General features: G+C 39.7%; 3 protein-coding genes and 1 non-coding gene across 6 annotated transcripts; 2 read left to right on the top strand and 2 right to left on the bottom strand.

The window, feature by feature from the left end:
* Positions 1–621: 621 nt before the first annotated feature.
* On the bottom strand, positions 622–6,163 carry zc3h10 (zinc finger CCCH-type containing 10). Of its 3 annotated transcripts, none has more exons than XM_059330146.1 (3): positions 6,106–6,163; positions 3,342–4,553; positions 622–1,565 (listed from the first exon to the last, which is right to left on the bottom strand). In XM_059330146.1, the coding sequence occupies exons 2-3, from the start codon at positions 4,488–4,490 to the stop codon at positions 1,053–1,055; spliced, it is 1,662 nt and encodes a 553-aa protein (XP_059186129.1). In that variant the 5' UTR covers positions 4,491–4,553; positions 6,106–6,163; the 3' UTR covers positions 622–1,052. The 3 variants fall into 3 exon arrangements, with proteins under 3 accessions (XP_059186129.1, XP_059186127.1, XP_059186128.1); XM_059330144.1 differs by lacking the exon at positions 6,106–6,163 and adding an exon at positions 5,669–5,841 and having other exon boundaries at positions 3,342–4,635; XM_059330145.1 differs by lacking the exon at positions 6,106–6,163 and adding an exon at positions 5,669–5,841.
* Positions 5,861–12,561, top strand: zgc:152986 (uncharacterized protein LOC101884054 homolog). The gene is made up of 2 exons (XM_059330147.1): positions 5,861–6,591; positions 12,193–12,561. Exons 1-2 carry the CDS (start codon positions 6,351–6,353, stop codon positions 12,495–12,497), a joined length of 546 nt encoding a protein of 181 aa, XP_059186130.1. The 5' UTR covers positions 5,861–6,350; the 3' UTR covers positions 12,498–12,561.
* Positions 9,051–9,236, bottom strand: LOC131969213 (U2 spliceosomal RNA). The gene has a single exon (XR_009394097.1). It is a non-coding gene; the product is annotated as a U2 spliceosomal RNA (small nuclear RNA).
* Positions 12,562–12,710: 149 nt separating the features above from the next.
* Positions 12,711–20,349, top strand: si:dkey-28n18.9 (sorting nexin-6). Its single transcript, XM_059329642.1, has 14 exons — positions 12,711–13,028; positions 13,181–13,291; positions 13,425–13,532; positions 15,014–15,074; positions 15,432–15,556; positions 17,592–17,675; positions 17,762–17,836; positions 17,944–17,974; positions 18,150–18,237; positions 18,379–18,418; positions 18,516–18,593; positions 18,721–18,810; positions 19,611–19,676; positions 19,789–20,349. Exons 1-14 carry the CDS (start codon positions 13,023–13,025, stop codon positions 19,924–19,926), a joined length of 1,101 nt encoding a protein of 366 aa, XP_059185625.1. The 5' UTR covers positions 12,711–13,022; the 3' UTR covers positions 19,927–20,349.
* Positions 20,350–20,594: the final 245 nt, after the last annotated feature.

Below are 20,594 nucleotides of genomic sequence, written 5' to 3'. Positions count from 1 at the left end.
AAAGTAACAAAAGCTGTCAAATAAATGTAATTATGTTAAAATGTTATGTTATTTCCATCTGAGATGTAACGGGTAGAAGTAGAAAATGGCCTGAAAAGAAAATACTCAAGTAAATCCCTTAAAATTGTACTGAAGCAATTTGTAAATTTGCAAATTGTAATTACTAATGTAATTAGTTACTTTCCACCACTGATAAAAATGTAACTGTACCTGTTGGATGAAGCACAATAAATAAACTACATATAGTCACTGTTTTCTGTCAAATCGTTATCCCCCAGCACCTCTGGTCAATATTTCTCCTGCTCCAGTTTATTTTAAAACAGCAGACTGTGCATTCTCCTCAATCCCCTAAATCCAGTATGAAAGCAAAAGCCCAGCGTCATGATTCCCCTGGTGCACCAACACAAAATACTCCACTTGTTTAAAGAGCCACACGGATATGAGGCTACTGAAGAAGCAGTGGGTATTATATTCAGTTTACTCAACGTGACTCCACCCGACAACTCAAGCAGTGGGATGTAAACATGAGCCACAAGAAACCGTCTCCGTCTGGGTGTGTATCTTACCCTTGTGAACTGAAGAAGGCAGCTGGGAACAAAGTGACAGATAATACAATATTCATTGTTGAGTGGCTGTTATTTTTTTTTTAAATGTGCAAAAGTTAATTTACACTAGAACAATCAACAAAAATATGAACACAAACTGCTTCCAAAGTCCCAACAAGGACAACACAACAGTGTTGCAGAAATGGTTCAAACACTATGGAGGCCCTCGCATATTTTCAGTTTGTTGCCATTTTTGGAGCCTGTGTTTGAAAAAAAAAAATCCCTCTGGTACACAAACTGCTCACAGGTCAGTATGGAGGAAAGATGTCCTTGTACTGCTGCCACACACCAGAGAGTGTGTGTCCTGCCCTCTGGTGTAGAAGTACTGGTACTTCATTGTTCCATCATCAGTCAAGTCTCATACACATAAAAGAGTATCATCTATGTTAAAAATCACAGTTAAGGATGCTACAGTCTTTTTCATACTACAGTCCTACACTTAATCAGTCAGTGAGGCAGAGTGGTGATCCTCATGCTTTGACTCGCGATGGGGTAGGACACCATCGGGGTGGTGGCGTGACTCATGGTGATGCCAGGCAGAGGCTGCGTCATGGACACCGGCACCGGGGCCACAGATACAGACACTGGCGCCATAGAAACAGGTGGCGCCATCCCTTGAGCAATGGTCTGTGCAAGGGCGGCCGACAGCGGGGTGATCTCGGGGTTGAGGTGAGGCGGCGGGGCAGAAGGTGGGGCGCTGTTAGTCTGGGGAGCCGAAGGAGCACCGGAAGGAGCGACCAGGTCTTGCTGAGTGACGGGCCGAGGCTGCAGTCCGGCGCTGCTCAGGGTGGTGTGAGTCTGGGCGATGCTGTGATTGTAGGAACTAATTGCACCCACAGGGGGCACCAGACTCTGCTCAGTGGGTGCAGGAGTAGAAGACAGCGTCATCACCTTGGCCTGGTTCCGGAACTGGGCGTTCTGCTCCAGCAGAACCTCATTTGTGGCGATGAGATTTGAAACCTGAGAAACAGAGAGACATGGGTTAGCTGAGGACTGGGCTCCATGAAAGTCCACTGCCAGAAACTCTGGCTTCATCTTTCTGCTTTTCCTGCTTTTCCAGCAGAAAGATGAAAGTTCTTATAAAATGGTACTTTTGATACATCATATACCATTGTAGCTAGTTAAAGTAAAAAGAAACTCAAGCAATCATTTCTTAACATTTAGAATGTCCACTAACTACCATTTTGAAGGTTTTACAGTTATTGATACCACATGTTAGTGCAGAATAATCAAGCACCTGGTACATTTTCCCCCCTGACTTTGTCTGTATTATTATGTTACAGAATGTCCTTTGCCTTTTTTTAATGTTCCCACATATATTCATCTGGGTTTCACAGATTCTGTATGTCAGATACATTATCTCTGATTTTTAAGGGTCATTAGTGTATGCATTACAATGTTATTCTCCTATGCTTCCATCTCTTATCATAACCGATTCAACTACTACTTTCAACTTTGTTTTATCTTTAAATACAACTTTCCTCCAGTACTCAAAACTACTAATTGGTCCATATTAAATCATTACATTTTGTTATTGCAGAAGTAGTGTGGACAGTGCTCCCCTCACATTACGAGTACAGTTTGTAACCAAGAGTCAACAAAATAAGTGTCCTGCAATCAAAGTTCAAAACACTGGTTTAGAAGCTGCTATCATTCTGACACACTTGTTTTAAACACAGGTACACACATTCCCAAGTTTTTTAAGGTTTATATTTATACATTTTCTGCACACAGCAGTAAGTCATAATCATAACCAGGTTATAAACTAATGATTAACTGTTCAATTACATATATTTACCTAAATACCTCAGATTGCCAAACTATTTAACTGTACTTCTTACTGTGGTTGCAACTAGAGATATGTTTCAGTAGTTTTCATTAGATTAGTTTTGGTTATTCTGCATTGCTTTTTTCTGGATTGATTATTTTGTCTATAAAATGTCAGAAAACTATGAAAAAGGTTGGATTTCCCAAACCCAAGGTCAAATCTTCACATTGCTTGTTCTGTCTGACCTACAGTCCAAAAGCCAAAAATATTTTATTTACTATAATAAATGAAAGAAAAAAGCAGTCATTAATAATTTACCACAACAGTTTCTCTTGACCGACTAATTAATCGATTGAGTAATTGTTTCAGCTCTTATCCAAACTTCCGGCCCTTAGAGCAAGATTTTTTGTTCAGTTGGCTTTTGCATTTCATCCAAGATGTTTGTTTGATATGCTGATCTTCAGATACTGTGGTTACTTAAGATGTGTCAAAGGACAATAGTTTGCTTTGTTAAAATCTCCACTGTACAGTTCTCAGAGACTTATTTTGCCTGAGGGTTTGGCAGTGAGATACAAAATTCAACTGAAGTTCTTGTGACTAATTTGACCCTACATAATATAGTAATTTCACATGACATCAATCGTGTGAAATGACTATATTAATTTATTCAGAAGGCATACAAAGTGAGATTCAAAAGCCTACAATAAATTCTACCTTTAGCTAGTTTATAAATGAAATCATCTGTTCAGACTTTGACTTTAACACGTATTATATCGTATTATTGCATTATACTGTCAAACACCAATGTACCTGGTTTATCTTGGATTAGTTGTTTCAAACAAACAAATTGCTTTGCAAAACACACAAATATGTCAAGATTTGGCTGAAATACAAATGCTATCCATGTAGGAAAGGACTACCAGACGAAGTGTAAAACTTTTGATTTTAGTTCAATGTCTCATTCTAACCTGCTTCTTCAACTCTTCTACTCTCTTCCTCAGCAGGGAGTTCTCTTCCTCCAGGAACCTGTACTCCAGAGGACGTGACGGCAACGTGGCTTGAACTCCTAGCTCATAATGTGCACCTCCAGTCATATCTGCCAGGCGCAGCCCCTCCAACCGCCGCCTCTTCAGCTGTAGAGCAGTGTGGTCCATAGAGGCCTCTAGGGAGCTCACATCAAACAGCCCGCTCTCAAGCAGAGGGTCATACACGGAGCACGAGCTCCTGTCATAACGTCGCTGCCCTGTAGAACTTGTGGACAGACAAGTGCTCATGCCACCTCCACCTACCCCCCCAACTCCTGTGATACCTGGATCTCTACAACCACCCAGGCTGGGGCAACCCATCCCCATCATATTACTTCCACCTCCACCCCCCACAAGTCCTTGCATTCCTCCACAGGTACCGCCTCCTCCACCACCTATCCCGCCCCCAGCATTCACCATTCCACTGGCACCTGGCCCTATAACACCACCCACCCCAGCCCTTGAAGGCTCATATTCAAAGTCTTTTTTGACATGGCGAAATTTACACTTATTGCCCCTCTGGCACTCTCCCTTCAGAAAGTCTCTGCAGATAGGGACCTCCCCACGGCTATGGGGGAGATCCATGGGGGACAACCCCAGCCGTGCTGCAACTTTCCCTCTTAGTCTGAGGGGTAGCTCTCCTGTTTTCTTGTAATAGTCCTCATCCTCTTTAGATCCGTGGACAAAGCGGCAGTTGGAGCGCATACACTCCTTGTTCTGGTGATCATGACAGAAGATGAATTCATTCTTTTGCACTCCGAGGTCTGGCACTTCGTTGAAGTCTGGGTGTCTGAAGCGGCATCGCTTTCCTCTCTTGCAGACGTTGCGTATGAAGTCCCTGCACACACCGCCCAGCGCCAGTCCTGCCCCTTGCCCCCCAGCTCCACCATTCCCACAACCGTTGCCATTACCAAGCGCCCCTCCTCCCCCCATGCTCCCAGAGCCAGAGATGTTGCTTCCAAGACTTCCTCCTGAGACCCCTCTGCCTTCCACGGAGCCCCCCGCCAAACCAGAACCAGGTCCTCCTTCCTCTCCCAGACTACCACCACTCCCACTGCCACCAGACAGGTAGGAGCTGTCCCGGTCAGGCATGGCGCTTGGCCCAGCTCAAGGAGAAAACAGCACTCATGTGTGTAAGGGGGGGGCGGACGTGACCTGCCAAACATTCACATACACAGGTAAAGAAGTCATAAATAGCTTTTTTTCCTTGGAGTACTGCACTTTCTTATTCAAAGATCTGCAAGACAAAAACATAAACCCAAGTTTAGATTTTAGTTATAGAAGTACAGGAGAATATGGATACGATTTAGCCCAGAAGGGAATGTAACTGTTGTGGTTCAACTGGATACGGCTAGGGATGACATATTACAGGGTTCCTATACCTTTTTCCAAGTCAGTTTGGGCAAATTTCATGCTTTGATTTTTATTTTTTCTGGCTCCTCGAGCACATCACAGCTTTGTAAATTCCAAACTTAATAGACTACATAAAGTACAGGTGCATCTCAATAAATTAGAATATCACAGAAAAGTGGAAATAACACATTATATAGATTCATTACACATAGAATGAAACATTTCACGTCTTATTTTATTTAATTTCTTCTAATTATAATGATTATGGCTTACATGTAATGAAGACTTAAAAGTCAGTGTCTCAAAAATTTGAATATTACAAGAGACTAATTTTAAAAAGTATGTTTAATATTGAAAGGTTGGCCTCTGAAAAGGCATCTATATGCACTCAATACTTGGTTGGGGCTATTTGACTTGAACTACTGGAAATGGACTTTTCAATGATATTCTAATGTATTGAGATGCACCTGTATATACAATATAATGATTATTTCACTTCATTATAACACTAAATTAGATTTTATTGTGGTACAAACAACCCAAGTTATGGTTCATGACAGCATTCTAAAGGGGTTACTATAACCTAAAATCAAAGTAATTTTCAAACCTTGCAAACACCACATTAAAACTAGTGTTTTCAAGTGTTTCCAACGCCCGTGTGGACATTGGATATTAGCACGTGACAACGGTGTAACCTGGTAAACAATAAGTAGCAGTGTTGTTGTTGTTACTGGATTATAGGAGCAGCAGCCAGTGCTTCGTTAAAATAACGAAAAACTGGATTCATATCATGCGAAGCTTCATTAAACACATGGCAGCTGTTGGTTAATAAAGCACACACAGTCGTTCCCATTTTAGTTTTATATTAGCTAGCGAGCGTTATCTAGCTAACTGGCTAAATGCTAATGTTGTCTTACCAAAGAGAAACAAGAAGCAGGATGCAGAGAATTGCCGAGGGGCTCCTACGCCGAAACACCCTGCTCCGATTCACTGGTATTAACACAACTGTCTGTGCTAACAACCACAACCTGGCTTGTATTATTGGTTGTTTTTGGCAATTCCACGAGGCCAAGGTGCTGTTTACCACATTCCTTGATGCATCTTATGCTACCAACGAAGAAGAACGGCACTCTTCCTCTCGGTTACTTCCTAGTGTTTTTACGCCCTCCAGTGGCGATAATGCCGAATTGCACTGAAGTTGTGTTTTCACTTTGTTTTCCTTTTCACCGGGAATTAAATAACTAAAGCACGACTTTAAATGCTCATAGACGACAGAGACAGCACCATGGCGAAACAAAGTTAGAAATGACAGCTGTGGAAGAGGTTACATTTAATAAGATATATTTTTAACCACCATGTTTGTGCGTAGCTCGGCTGGAAAAGGCGGAACACCTTGAGACTCAAACCTGTCAGTTGAGTTGTAAACTTTTCTGTGTGCCTGCCTGGGGTTGGACAGAGTTGCATACGTGCCTACTGCTGCTGCTGACGCGTAGACTAAAAGTCTTATTTACATACGAAGATGAGCGGTCAACCCGCAAGATACTTCCAGGTAACTTTTTTGTGTGTCTGAGTTCCTCATCCGTGCTCAGGACGCCCAGCATGGCTGTGCAAGGTGTTCTCCACTGGATGCAAGCCTGCGTGGTCCTGCTGCTCTGTTTATCTGAAGCCCTGAAGCCTGCCGCCTCAGAGACAAGCAGGAATTACTATGATACCCTCAATGTTGAGCCAACAGCAACTGACAGCCAGATAAAGAAGGCTTTCCGCAAACTGGCCGTAAAACACCACCCAGATAAGAACAAGAGCGGCGATGCAGAGAAGACTTTCAGAGAGATTGCTGAAGGTAAAGCACGCCTGCAACACAGTGGACCCCTTTTTATAGGGAGATCTATATTGTTTATGCAGTGGTGGGATGTAACTAGGTAGACTACATTAACTTTAGTAGCTACAAGTTCGTGGTACTTGTACTCTACTTGAGTATTTCAATTTTATGCAAATTTACATGTTACAGTCAAATATTATGGGTTTTGCTCCACTACATTTGTCTGAGCGCTTAAATTTCTTTCTAGTAAATCTTTATTTTGTGTCTTTTTTTGTTCATTCTGTGTCCTTTTTAGTAATTTTGTGTCTTTTTTCTGTCATTTTGTGTCTTTTTTAAGTAATTTAGGTTTTTTTCTGTCATTTTGTGTGACACTGACAATCATACACAAATATATTGTAGCAGACCATTTCCTACATTTTTAGTTATCTTTTTTCTGTCATTTTGTGTGATTTTTTTAGTTATTTTGTGTCTTTTTTCTGTCATTTTGTGTCTTTTTTTCTGTCATTTTGTGTCTTTTTTTCTGTCATTTTGTGTCTTTTTTAAGTAATTAAGGTTTTTTTTTGGTCATTTTGTGTCCTTTTTAGTTATTTTGTGTCTTTTTTTCTGTCATTTTGTTTCTTTTTTTAAAGTAATTTAGGTTTTTTTCTGTCATTTTGTGTGATTTTTTTTAGTTATTTTGTGTCTTTTTTTAATCTCGGACATCTGGTCATTTATAGCATATAAGAATATTCAATTACTGTTAAGCCAACTATGAATAATAAAACACGCCAAAACATGTGTCCTTTATCATAGCTACACGTATGACAAAAACGCATGAAAATCAGTAGTATTCAGTGAGGTAAGATTAGTTAAATGCACTAACAGTTATAATATGCTCCTGTCAAACTAATTCACCTATGGCTAAGCCCCGCCCCCTCCACTCACTGGACAAACTGTCAACATTGGTGAAGGGCGCTATGGCAGCTGTGACAGTCAGAGAAATTTCACAGGAGGCAATTAATCATTTTTGGAGACAGAAAAATGAAATATCATCTGGAAGTCACCAAAAGGGTCTTCATTAACAGGTTAGAGGTTTTCACTCGTCTTTTCACCCCACTGACACCGCTCATTCCGGTGCTTGTTGTAAACAAACAGAGATCGCTAAGTGAACACCTCCTGCAGCAGCAGCACATACACACTGTACTGCTACAGAGCTAACTGTTAGCCTGTTAGCACATACACACTGTACTGCTACAGAGCTAACTGTTAGCCTGTTAGCACATACACACTGTACTGCTACAGAGCTAACTGTTAGCCTGTTAGCACATACACACTGTACTGCTACAGAGCTAACTGTAGCTAACTGCCGCTAACAGGCTCGTTAACAAGAGGGTCTTGTTAACGAGCCTGCCGACCTCGTTAGTGCTCGTTAAGACGGAGTCGCTGGATTTGATATTGATAGATATTGATTTCTTACGGCACACTTGTGTGCCGCGGAACAACGGTTGGGAATCACTGCCATAGGGAACCGGGTTACTGCTCCCATATTATTGGGCTATACCTTGTGTCAGAGTTGCATGTACCCCATGCACACCATTTGGCCATTTTAAACTTAAAATCTCAACAAAAAAACACATAAAAACTATTGAAAACGGACTAACTCCAATGCATTTCAATGGATGTGGAAGCAGAGAATGTCCGAGTGAATTGAGTTAGCTATGCGCACTGTGATTGGCTCATCGCGTTTGGGGGTGTGGCTTAGCCATAGGTCAATTACGTTGGCTGTGTCCCAATGTCAAGGAAGGATGCTCAAACGGCTGGATTTGAAGGATGCCACGTCATCGACATCCGCCGAAGGACTGTCCCAATGTCGAGGATGCTCCGGAGGACAGAATCCTTCTTCTGCCCAAATTCCGAGGATGCATGTGTGTATCCTCCGTGCGCTCCCATTACCCATAAAGCATTGCGCACACCGGTCTACCGGGAGATTTAAAAATGGCGAGCGCAGAAACAGCGACGCTAGCGGCGCAATATGCATTTAAATAAGTATTTACAGTTTACACTGAATGTTGTCACATAACTTACAAAACGTGTGTTCAAAGTCAAGCAAAAACATAAACATAAACAAATGCCAGAATATTTGTCTAAAGATAATAAACGTCATCTTGATACATTGCCGGTTAAGTTAATTAATGCCGTCTCAGTCGCTAAAGTTATTGTTTATTAATTTATATGTGTCCATGATGATGTACTATGTGCAACTGTGCCATTCAGAAAGTTATACATTTCTTTATTGTGTTTACAGGGACCGAAAGTCCGCTATTATCCGTTATTGTTATTTATAATATAATAAATAATAAAAAAATAAAAAATCACAGAATATATTTCCATGATGAATTATGCGCCGCTGCATTCATGACACTAAGTAGCGGCCGAATTCAGCCAGGATCAGTTAAATATTCAGGTTTAATCCACTTTATGGTTTTTACTTGATAAATCGTGGAGATTCAACCTTCAGCATCTTCTTCCATTTTCACAAATATGTGTCAGAGTGCTGATGCCAGAGACACATTCATGTCGTGAACTGATTTTGAAATTGCGGCGCTGAATTTATTTATTTATTTTTTATTAAACTGATAAGAACAGATACTACACTTGATCTTAGCCAAAGGTCCGAGAGCGGCGCTGAAGTTAAGCAGGACGTCCAATTACGCAATGACGCACAGCTGCACACTCCGAAGGCTGTCCCATTTGTGCATTACACCAGTCAAAGGAAGGACTCTTGCCTTGCCTTCGGAGGACCCGACTCTGAAGGAAGGATCCTACCAAGGAAGGATCCTTGACATTGGGACACAGCTACTGAGTGGAGCGGATCACCACTCCAAGATGGCGGCCGAATTTGTCGCGTCACAGCAGCCAATGCTGCTATGTGTCTATGGGCGTGTCTGCTCCGCCTTCCGCCATGTTTGCCAATAGAGAGAGAGAGAGAGTGAGAGAGCGAGCGAGAGCGCAAAGGAGAGAGAGCGCGAAAGAGAGAGATGTAATATGAAATATATTTAATGTAAAATATTTAATATATTTGTATTAATATTTAATGTATTGTAATTGAATTGCATGTCTGTATGTATGTTCTGCTTTTGGCAACAAAGGTTGATACCATTCATGCCAATAAAGCTAATTTGGTTCCATTTGTACACTGTCAGAGTTAAGGATAGACCTTGAAATTTAGAATTTTGAGAAACACTGCTTTAGGGGGGTCTAAATTGATATTGACAAGTCTGTAACTCTGACATACACACACACACACACATTGAGACTAACGTTAGAGTCTCTTTTTCAAGTGTGAACTGGTCAAGAGAAGAGGCAAATAAATGTTACACAGCTCTGCAACAAATACAGGACAGTGATAGACTTATAGCAGCCTTAAAACAGTACATATTAACTAGGAAACTCAAGGAGAAACAGTGAATCAACTGTCAACGAAATTGATGAGTTACTTACCATCTGTCTTCTATCAATGTCGAGTGGATTTTAAATGTCGGCGCTTTTGTGTGTGAAAGAAAGTTAGACTGATGGATTGGTCTGGGATTGGTTATCTCGGTCAGCCAATCAGAGTTACTCGAACTACGGCAAGCCGCGAGGACGAAAGTTTATTATCATGAAAAAAAGAAATACAGAGTATTGAATGGGGAAATATAACGGTGTGTTCAGACCGGACGCGTAGCGAATTTTCGCGTTGCGTTACTCGCGCGAGTTGATCGCGCGAGTAGTTGAATTTACTCGCGTCACTTGCGCGAGTAAATAACTTCCTGAGGCATACCTCCTCTGACAAGAAACAAACAGATAAATATGCCGGCCGGCGAAGGCTGCTAATGCTAATGCTAACTTTGTAGAGAAGTAGCTACAACAGATAGCTGAAATCACATTGTCACAACTTACCAGGCAGACCGGTGACCTCACTCACCCTCCTCCAGGCAAGATCTTTATGGTTCCAGTTGCGGTAGGAGGGTGATGATGTGTCAAAAAGCTCGGGAAGCCCACAGACCGCAACAATAAGTTTCTCCTCCATTTTAAGCGTGAGAAATGTCAAGTGTGGCATGTGGTGTGAGAATGGGTCAAATTGCGTGACTGTCAAAGCGTGACACTTGGCAGCTCTGCTTAAACATTGACAGCAGTAAAATGCAACGTACACATCAATGCATTAGTCATTTTAATAAAAAAAAACCCATTATATTTCAACTTAAGTAAGGTCTTTTACTTGTAGTGGAGCATTTTGAGAGAGTGTTAATACTTTTACTTAAAGATATGCTATGCAGGATTTTCCTGAAACACAATGTAATGGTTTATACAAAATAATTCCTCTTTATCATCACTTGTGACCCACTAGAAATGTGTGGTGGTGTTTGCATGTATTTTTTCTTTTCGTTCCATTTTGCTGCGTTTGGCATGTTTCTGGCCTTTGGGCTTGAAGCTTTAAAAAATGTCTAATAACACAAACATAGTCAGGTGTAATGTGAGTTTGCTTTCACTTTCATTGAGCCGGGGAGGAGGGTCCAAGCTTGAATATTGTGTTTACAAATAGTAAGTGACAATTCCTGCATAGTATGCCTTTACGTTAAATGATCTGAATAGCTCTTCCACAGCTGTGTTTATGTTATTATATTATATTATATTATATATTCTAAGGCAGACACAGCTAATACTGTAATGCTGTATAAACAAACAGCCCTGCAATAAATCAAATGCTGAAGAAGGTTTAATGTTCAATTTTGTTTTTATTTTGGAGGCCGATGATCATTATTCAGACAGGTGTTTTGAATATCTTGTCTACCCTGATTGGCATAAAAGGTATGGAAAATGTAAAAACAAGGGATTGTATACAGAGGGGTAAGAAGTATTCAGAACCTTTACTTCAGTAAAAGTATTAATACCACTCTGTGAAATTACTCCACCACAAGTAAAAGTCCTGCTTTCAAAACTTACTTAAGTAAAAGTACAAAAGTATCAACATCAAAATGTACTCAACGTATCAAAAGTAAAACTAAAGTACTCGTTACGCAGAATGGACTCACTTAAAATATTTTTATAAATTCTAAATATGTTATTAGATTATTTGTATTGATGCATTTATATAATACGCTTTTTGTGAAGATAGGGCTCGTTTTAACTACTTAATATACTGTTCTGAGGTTTGATTAAACAAATTGAATCATAACTTATAACTTTTAATTAATCATGTTTTTCATGTTAAATCTTGACCTGGAAAGTAACTAAAGCTGTCAGCTAAATGTAGTGGAGTAAAAAGTACAATACTTGCCTCAAAATGTAGTGGAGTAGAAGTATAAAGTTACATAAAATGGAAATACTCAGGTAAAGTACAGGTACCTCAAAATTGTACTTACGTACAGTACTTGAGTAAATGTACTTAGTTACATTCCATCATTGAATGTATACAGTAAATGCAATACAATTTCAACACCAGCACCACAATGTACAGTTTTCCAGAACACAACCTTCATGAAGTCATTGCAGTCTGTATAACTTTTAGCTAGGTGTACCTATACTGAACTTGTATGTGGGTGTACTTTTAGAACTTCATCTCAACCAAAGTTAAAGTAACAGCTCAGTTTCCTCCTCCCCTAGCCTACACGGTGCTCTCCAACAAGGAGAAGAGGAAGCTGTATGACACTGAGGGCCATGAGACTTTCCTAAAAAATGAGGCGTCTGTTGACCCCGAGGACGAACACGAGACAGACTTCCACTTCAGTTTTGAAGACATGTTCCATGACTTCGATGGAAGTCCCTTTGTGGAGGAGCCATTCTCCCACTGGAGCTTTCATCAGGACGGGGAGGACGAGGATGGTCCATATGAACGTTTTGAAGATCCTGGCTTCAGCTTTTATTTTGGTGATGTGGATGAAAATGAAGAAGATCACTACTACTTCTAGATATCCAGTCTGTTTGTCCTGTATCCTGTAATGTATTTTATTGATAATAAATTCTCCTTATTAACTTATCTCAGTGTCTTGTATTCAGTATGTATAAGTTCAGTTAAAAAGTCCGCTGTGTCTGTCCTGCCTCTTCTCACTTGTACAGCCAGTGGTTGTTTACAGGTTTCTGTGGTTTTGCAGTTGACAGCTGGGGGGAACTGATTGGTCCGTTATGCCACTTTTCCTGTTTCAGTGTGTCGAAGCTCCTGAGTTACTGACTAACACACCATTTAGTCCTCTTTTTCCCTGAGCCAGCACTTTAGATCTGGCACTGTTTTACTCCATCTCTCACAGGACCAGTGTGCACTTTGACCCAGAGGATATCCTGTGCCTTCTCAGCAGTTGGAGCGTGAGCGCACTGAAGCCAACACAAGACAAAAGATCTTTGCAGCTTTATGCACTTTTATTCAGATAAACGGAGACTTAAGGATTCTACGAGGCAGATAAAAGACGGACTGGAGTCTTTTACGTACAAGCTTGAAAATGATGGTAAGTTTTCCTTGAAAATGTTTTTATTGACAACATCTGACTCATCATGTGACTTGTTCTCCTGCCACATATACAGTCAGTGAAGTTTTAAATTCCCTTTAGCTTGCATACTGTTGTCAATTCACTCCCTACTGTTCTATTGATCATGACAGGAAGAAGTAAATGAAGGGACACCTAGTCTGAGTGTCCATGGTCATAATGTCAAGGTTACAGAGATGTTACAAGAGGGGGACACACTTACCTTCCTTATTGTATCTCAGAAGGTAATAAAAACAATGTTTCTGCTTGTGATTTGCTGCAAAAAAAATGTTAAAACTTAATTAATGCTGGGAACTAGATGATTTGTGTGTATGAAGGTGTTGCTCAGATGACATGTTGTGTCTCTGTGTGTGGCAGCTGTCTGGGACGGGGGAATACCACGTCCACCGGACCTATGATGATTTTGAATGGCTGCAGCAGCACCTGTTCTCTCAGGAGGATGTGCCTGGGATCCAGGGAGTCATAGTCAGTACTTTATTTCAGCCATCTCTAATTCGACTCATGCACACTTTTCTACAGTGGTGGAAGAAGTATTTAGACCCCTTACTTAAGTAAAAGTACTAATATCACACTATGAATTTACTCCACTACAAGTTAAATTCCTGCATTCAAAACGTATTTAAGTAAAAGTACAAATTATCAGCATTAAAATGTACTTAAGTATTAAAAGTACTCGTTATGCAGAATGGCCCCACTCACATTCTTCAATATCTTCTAAATATATTATTGGAGTATTATTATTGATGCATTTATGTAAACACTGTTTTAATTTTTTCAAGATAGGGCTCATTTAAACTACTTCATATACTTTTATGAGGTTTACAAGTATCATGTTTTGATGTTAAATGTTCAACTGAAAAGTAACTAAAGCTGGCAGCTCAATGTAATGGATTAAAAAGTGGATATTTGCCTCAAAATGTAGTGAAATAGAAGTATAAAGTTACATAAAATGGAAATACTCAGTACACATACCTCAAAAATGTATTTAAGTACAGTACTAATGTGTCAATGTACTTAGTTACATCCCACCACTGCTTTTCTGACAATAACAAGAAGGTTGTTGATGATAATAATAATAACTTTTCATACAAGAGATGAAGCTTAAAAAAACAAAACACATGCAAGCAAGGGCAATTGACAATATTTTAAGACAACACAATGACAGTAGATGAGAAAATGCACAAGTTGAAAACCTCATTTCAGAGGTGTGCATGCTACTTTATGTTGTATTTTGTGGCTACTGTAGCTTCCCCTTTGCTGAATTGGGCGTGCTCACAATTGGACCCTATCAATCGTAGTGCAACAGGGCTGCACGATTTGCAATTGTAATACAATATCAGAGCAAATTATCATCATAGAAAAAATACATTAAAATGATACCAAAGATTTTCTCTTCATATAAGTTTGTAGAACAGCATTTTTTTTTTACTGTAAGTTGTTCTTGCAGCACCACAATATGTCATTCAGAATGATGTTTTGACCAAAACCAAAACAAAATGTTTACTTCATACAATGACTGAATCACTGGAGCATTTTTTTGAACGGCTTCCTCCTTTCTATTCTTCACATCCTTCTTTCCTTGGTAACAGGAAGTTGATTTCACTGCTGCCATTCTGTCAGCTGGCCTCAGTACAGTGGAAACTTAAGAAGACGTTTGACTGGATTTTTTTTTTCTCAAGAAAATGCAACAGTATCCTAGCAGGAAGTATTTTTTGACTGTGTGCAGCGTGGTTGTGTTTGTTACAAGCACACACTGTAATATTTCATCCAGGACATTATGTGTGCATACTGTATATCCAAGCACTGTGTATCTCAAACTTATGCTTCTATCCCATGCAAAGTGCTTAATGAAGACAGTTTTATTTCTAAAAAACAAAACAATAGAAGAAATCTTGCTTTAACATACAATATGGAGTAATACAATTGTACTCTGTCCTTTCTTCAAGTTTCCTCCTCTTCCTGTTAAAGCTCAGGTGAACGCATCTGCCAAGGTCTTGAAACAGCTTGGTGAGTACACCTGACACCACCTCCATACAAAAATAAGTGAATCTAAAATAAGATTAATAAAGTAAAACTGGGGTGGTCTGTAGCGTAGTGGGTTACACAGGCCCCATGTGCAGAGGCTACAGTCCTCGCTGCGGCGGAGCCGGGTTCGAATCCGGCCTGAGCTCCCTTTGCCGCATGTCCTCCCCTCTGTCACCCCCTTTCTATCTGTCTCAATATCAATTAAGCCTTGAAAAATGGCCAAAAAAATATCTTTAAAAAAAAAAAAAAAAGTAAAACTAATCGGTTGTAGTTTCCATTTCTGACTGTTACAGTGTTGAGTGGGATATGAAGCGCTGATGTTTCAGATTTTTTCTGTAGGTATCCTTGGTTTAGGAGAGTGGCTGCCATACTGTAAAGCACTGGAAACCTTCCTCCGGCAGATTGCTTCACACAGCATACTCAGCAAAAACAAAGCAGTGGAGATCTTCCTGACGAGCTCAGATGTAAGTGGACACAAATAAACAGCCTGGTTTTTCTTAAATCCTCTTTATAACTGTTAGAATCTATGTTGGAAAACAGTTCAACGTGAAGTCTTTTTAGAAGAGAAGCAGATAACAAATAGTTAAACGTTCATTGACATTATTTCAGAAGAGAATATAAAGTACCGTCCAAATAAATGGTGACTGAAGGCAAGTTTCTTCTTATGAAGCTTTGAGTTGCACACCAGGAAGTTCCCCTGTGAATAGCCAGCAGACAGTTTTTTACCAGTTAATTGTCCAACAATACTGCGTTGATGGTAAATATATAACACGCCTTTACGAGGTGACAGTGTATCAGGTGTGGACTTTAAAGAAGGCAGTGCCTGAAGTGGAACAAAGCTAAAGAGGAGCTTTACCTTCAGATAGACGACTGGAAGGACAAAACATAAAAGCAACTACAAGGAGTTTTTAACTGGTTATGAAACAGTCTCAGTTTATTACTGATGCCGCCTTGTGACCTACATAAGCAAACAAGACCAACTTCAGAAGATTGGATATTTAGGGCCCGAGCAGGCAACAACCTGCGAGGTAGATTTTGTTTGCAGTATGAAGTAAATAACATAGATAAAAAGATAAAAAAAAACATGATAAAAATGATGAAAAAACATGATAATGATAATGAATTTCATTGCCTTAAGTGTTATAGTGTGGCCACGGTACCAAATATGAAATTAGACTGCCACCACAGTGCCACCTAGGGGTCGATCAATAAAACCTTAAAGGGTTATCCTCAGGAGGGCATTGACAATAATTGTACCAAGTTTTGTATAATAATGCACAAACTATCCCTTATACCTCATACAGTGTCTGAAGGAGGACTCTTAACTGATATGTATAAGTTAGAAGAGGCAGGTAGCAATGGTGGAAAGTAACTATGTACATTTACTCAAGTACTGGACTTAAAGTAAAATTTTGAGGTACTTTTATGTACATTTTATGTGACTTTATACTTCTACTCCACTACATTTTGAGACATAAATTGTAAAATGAAAAACATGATATATTTAAAATGATTACCCATTTTTATAAATTAAACCACTTAAAAGTTTATTAGGTAGTTAAAATGAGCGGAGTGGAGTCATTTCACAGTGTGGTATTAGTACTTTTACTGAAGTAAAGGATCTGAACACTTCTTCCACCACTGTCTTTTTTACTTCTTTACTTTTTTTTTAAACTTTTTTTTACATTTATTTTTTATATTTAATTTTTAATTTTATTTAATTTTATTTATTTATTTGTTTATTTATTTATTATACAGCAAAGTGTACAGCAAAAATAGAAAGACGCATCGATGAAATAACAATAAATAGAAACAAGAATATTTACAAGAAAATAAATGTATTAACAATTTAAGCAAGGAGAATATCAAAAGTATTTACATTTTAACCAATAAGAAATATAAAATTAGGAACAGTATAAACAATAATGACAGACTCAACAGTTGATTGCACTATTTCACAGAAGTGAGGTCCGCAAAATAAACAAATCTGCTCAGTTTCTCTTGCAAATAACAAGAAGAGGCGAAAGATCTCACTTGATGCTTGTGGTCAAAGAAACACATACCAATTATTTAAATAAAACCAAAATATTACCAATGCCAGACTGTAGCCTTTAACAATTGTGTTAAAGGCTTAAAAAGTGTTTTTGGGATGCTGCATGTGGCACATACAGTTTTGATGAGAACTCATACAGACATACACATATGTAGGCAACTACACACACTGAGTAATAGTGCCTGTTCACTGTATAAAAGTTAGTTTGTGTTGGACGTGTTTCAGGTGCCGCTGATTATGCAGTAAGTGCTTTCCTGTCTGACTGTGTTTCATCCACTGGAATGCTGTGTATCCAGCACAAGCATCTTTTACAGCAACGTGGGCCAAAAAACATCTATGGATGCTTTTATAGACTTCCTCTCATGTTGTGAAGATTGCATATACTGTACACATTGTGCTTTAACAGCATTACCTTGACAAATGTTTATGTGTGTCCTTGTGTTCAGCCTCCAGGCAGACACAGAGCAAGGAAAAACATATTCAACCGGCTGAGTCAAGCTGTGGAAGGAATGAGGAAGGAAGGCCATAAGGTGCACAACCGGGACTCATACAAACAGCATTTACAGCCTAAACACCTGTATGTAAGGTTTTAATGCTATAATGTCTGTGTGTGCAGGATGTGGATGAGTTCTTTCAAACTGAACGGGATCATAATAATGTTCTCACCAGCTGTGCCAAGACTGCAGCAGAGGTGAGCCAGCCACCTGTTTGTTTTGTGTGTTTGGTCTTCCTCCCTCTTTTTCTTCTCTCACACAACCAGATACACTGTCCTGTGTGATATTTGAACTTTTCTTGCAGAGATTCCTGGATGTGGTGCAAACTGAGCAAAGTAAGAAAACTTTATTTAAAGGTTGTGAGGACGGACAGGAAGTTGTCATCATTTGGTGTTTGTTAGGATTGTCCTGTTTTGATTCAACGGTTGAAATCTTTTCGGTTGATATGTAGAATATAACTGTGCATCCACATTATAACGCAAATGCACTCAATGTTTTATGCGTTTGCAGAGATAGCCGTGGCCTGTGGGCACTTCTCAGCTGCTCTGCAACTCTGCCTGGAACCAGGGGATGAGCCTGAAAAACAGGCTTTCACTAAGTGAGACAATAATAGCATTGGTCCAAGGCCAATATCACATGCACTTAAACTGAATGCCTCTGAACACTGAGTACAAATTATGTAAAATTAGCACAATTAATTTAAAAAAATAGACTCACTGACATCACTTTCCTCTTGCAGGATTTGTGCGAAATTATCAGAAGTCTTTGATTCTATGAAGGTAAGTTGTTTGACCTTTAAAACAGGAATACGCTTACATAGCAATGCACCATTGCTTTGCCAAACACACTGTACATAATGTGCTTCTGTGTGGGCAGAAAAATATGGCAAGTGTTGCTGAGAACACTCTTGGGCTCGGCCTGGATCTGGAGTCACGCTACCAGGAAGCAGAAAAGGTCTGTCTTCCCTTCATTTTATGTTCATCTTATGCATATGTTCCTCCATCCACCATGAATCCTGACCTTGTAATGAAAACTCTGACTAATATGACTGTATGTAACATGACAATTGTGTCCAACGCAGGAGATGCTCTTCAGGAGAACCTGCAAACTGGTGGAGTTAGAGACCGCCACAAAGAATGCAGAGAAGGCCAAACCTGTAAAGAAGGCTGCTGTGAGTGTGTAAAATGTATCCACGGCTGGAGAGTAACATAAAACAAGTCATACAAGTTTTTTTTATTAACTGTATTCCATTACAGTTACAGATGAAATTAATCATTTTTCTGAATACAGTTCCTTCCTTTTAAAATGGATTGCTTGCAGGGATTACTGTATTGCCTTTAATGATTTTGGTTCAGTTTGTTTGTTGGCTTGTTTGTCAGCTACATTACTGAAAAAGTACTGGTCTGATTTTCATTAAACTTAGTGTGAGGTTGTAGCATCGGCCAAGGAAGAGCCCATTAAATTTTGAGGTGGCTCTGAATCACAGGGCTAATACACTAATTATATTTTGCTTTTGTTAACAATACCAAAAAATTCATATTCAATTCATATGGAGGGGGACACAATTCCAATGAACAGATTTTTTAAATTTTGACTGCAACAATTTGGGCAAGCACAGTGCACCTGTCACCTGCCAACAATAGCAGAGGGCACTGAGGAAAGTGTTTTTGGCACAGAGATATAAGACCCAGACCAACAAGCTCAGCAGGGATATTCTGAAGTACTCCAAATGTAATCATAGTATCTAGAATATGTCACTTAATTTGAATTTAGGGCGTGTATTCAGAACCATAGTTCAGAACGCACTGCGAGTTCATGTGCATGCTTCCTGATGACCAGCAGGTGTCAGTAACGTTCTGTAGATGTAAATCTATAGTTGATGACAGGCTGAGAAAGCTGAAAGGGTGTCAGATGCAAGTGTAATCTGTATGAAGTATATAATTTCGATGACATGCTTTCCATATTCATCAGATGGAGGAGGTGAAGAAAGCAGCAGAGACAGAGTTTGGTCACATCAGTGGAGTGGCTAAAAAGGAGGTAAAACTGGATTCTCCTTTTCCATTTCCACATGCCTTACCTGTCTCAAGTGTTTCATTTGTTTGTTGATATTTAGTATGCATTAAAAATGCCTGTGATGTGTTTCTCCCAGATTGCGCGATTCCAGGGTGCACGTGTGGAGTTGTTGCAGCAGGCTATGGTTCAGTGGTGTGAAAAGCAGATTCTTACAGCCAAAGAAAGTGCTGACCAGTTCGACCAGCACCTGCAGGCCTTTAGAGGGATGGCCTAGTGACCCCCACTCTTAATGAAGCATCCTCAGTATGTCTAAACATAGCATCGGATAACCCAAACATGTCCTTCACCCTGGTGTGCTGCAGTCCGATGCTTCAGTGGATTCAATTAGTGTAAATAAAGAAATGTAAGTAAAAGGGAAAGGGGGAAACCTTCCAGGTTAGCAAACCCTTCAATTTGTCCACACACTCACTTTCCCCCACTCTCTCCTCAATCACACTCCACCAGTAAAGCCCTCTGTAGAAATGATGGTTTTGATTTCTTTCTTTTTTTTGTTGCCTGGTGAGGCAATTGTGTGTGTATTTTTTTATACTACACTCATACGATTGTGCTGAGAGCGTATTGTGCTGCTCTGCAACCACCACATCAAGCTGGGTCACACAAAATAAAGTGTGATGAATTGATTCCCAAAGTACCTGCTTGCCTTTGTGTATGTTTCTTACTCCTGGATCATTAATCAGTTGGTTTGACTGCTCCTGCAAGGACGTGGCAGCAAGGACACTCTTTGCTGCCTTTTTTTGTTTGGCTTTTGAAACGACTCTGGCTTTATAAATATCTGTTACAATCATTCTGTTGTCTACATGGTTGTATAAAACACATAGTGAGTTCTGGCATAAAACAATGCCACACTTAACTAAAATTTCTGCACATAAGCACAATGTCATC

This window comes from Centropristis striata, chromosome 3, assembly GCF_030273125.1.
Source record: "Centropristis striata isolate RG_2023a ecotype Rhode Island chromosome 3, C.striata_1.0, whole genome shotgun sequence".
NCBI classification, from domain to species: domain Eukaryota; kingdom Metazoa; phylum Chordata; class Actinopteri; order Perciformes; family Serranidae; genus Centropristis; species Centropristis striata.
The sequence above is the reverse complement of the archived record's forward strand: the minus strand, read 5'-3'. Positions and strand labels throughout refer to the sequence as shown.

Excerpts from the sequence above, each read along its gene's own strand:
- zc3h10 (XM_059330146.1), bottom strand. The coding sequence starts at position 4,490 with ATGCCTGACCGGGACAGCTCCTACCTGTCTGGTGGCAGTGGGAGTGGT. Across the intron at positions 1,566-3,341 it reads TAGAAGAGTTGAAGAAGCAG|GTTTCAAATCTCATCGCCAC; the intron begins GTTAGAATGAGA and ends TCTGTTTCTCAG.
- zgc:152986 (XM_059330147.1), top strand. The coding sequence starts at position 6,351 with ATGGCTGTGCAAGGTGTTCTCCACTGGATGCAAGCCTGCGTGGTCCTG. Across the intron at positions 6,592-12,192 it reads TTTCAGAGAGATTGCTGAAG|CCTACACGGTGCTCTCCAAC; the intron begins GTAAAGCACGCC and ends CTCCTCCCCTAG.
- si:dkey-28n18.9 (XM_059329642.1), top strand. Across the intron at positions 17,837-17,943 it reads GTGCCAAGACTGCAGCAGAG|AGATTCCTGGATGTGGTGCA; the intron begins GTGAGCCAGCCA and ends CTTTTCTTGCAG. Across the intron at positions 18,238-18,378 it reads GAAAAACAGGCTTTCACTAA|GATTTGTGCGAAATTATCAG; the intron begins GTGAGACAATAA and ends TTCCTCTTGCAG.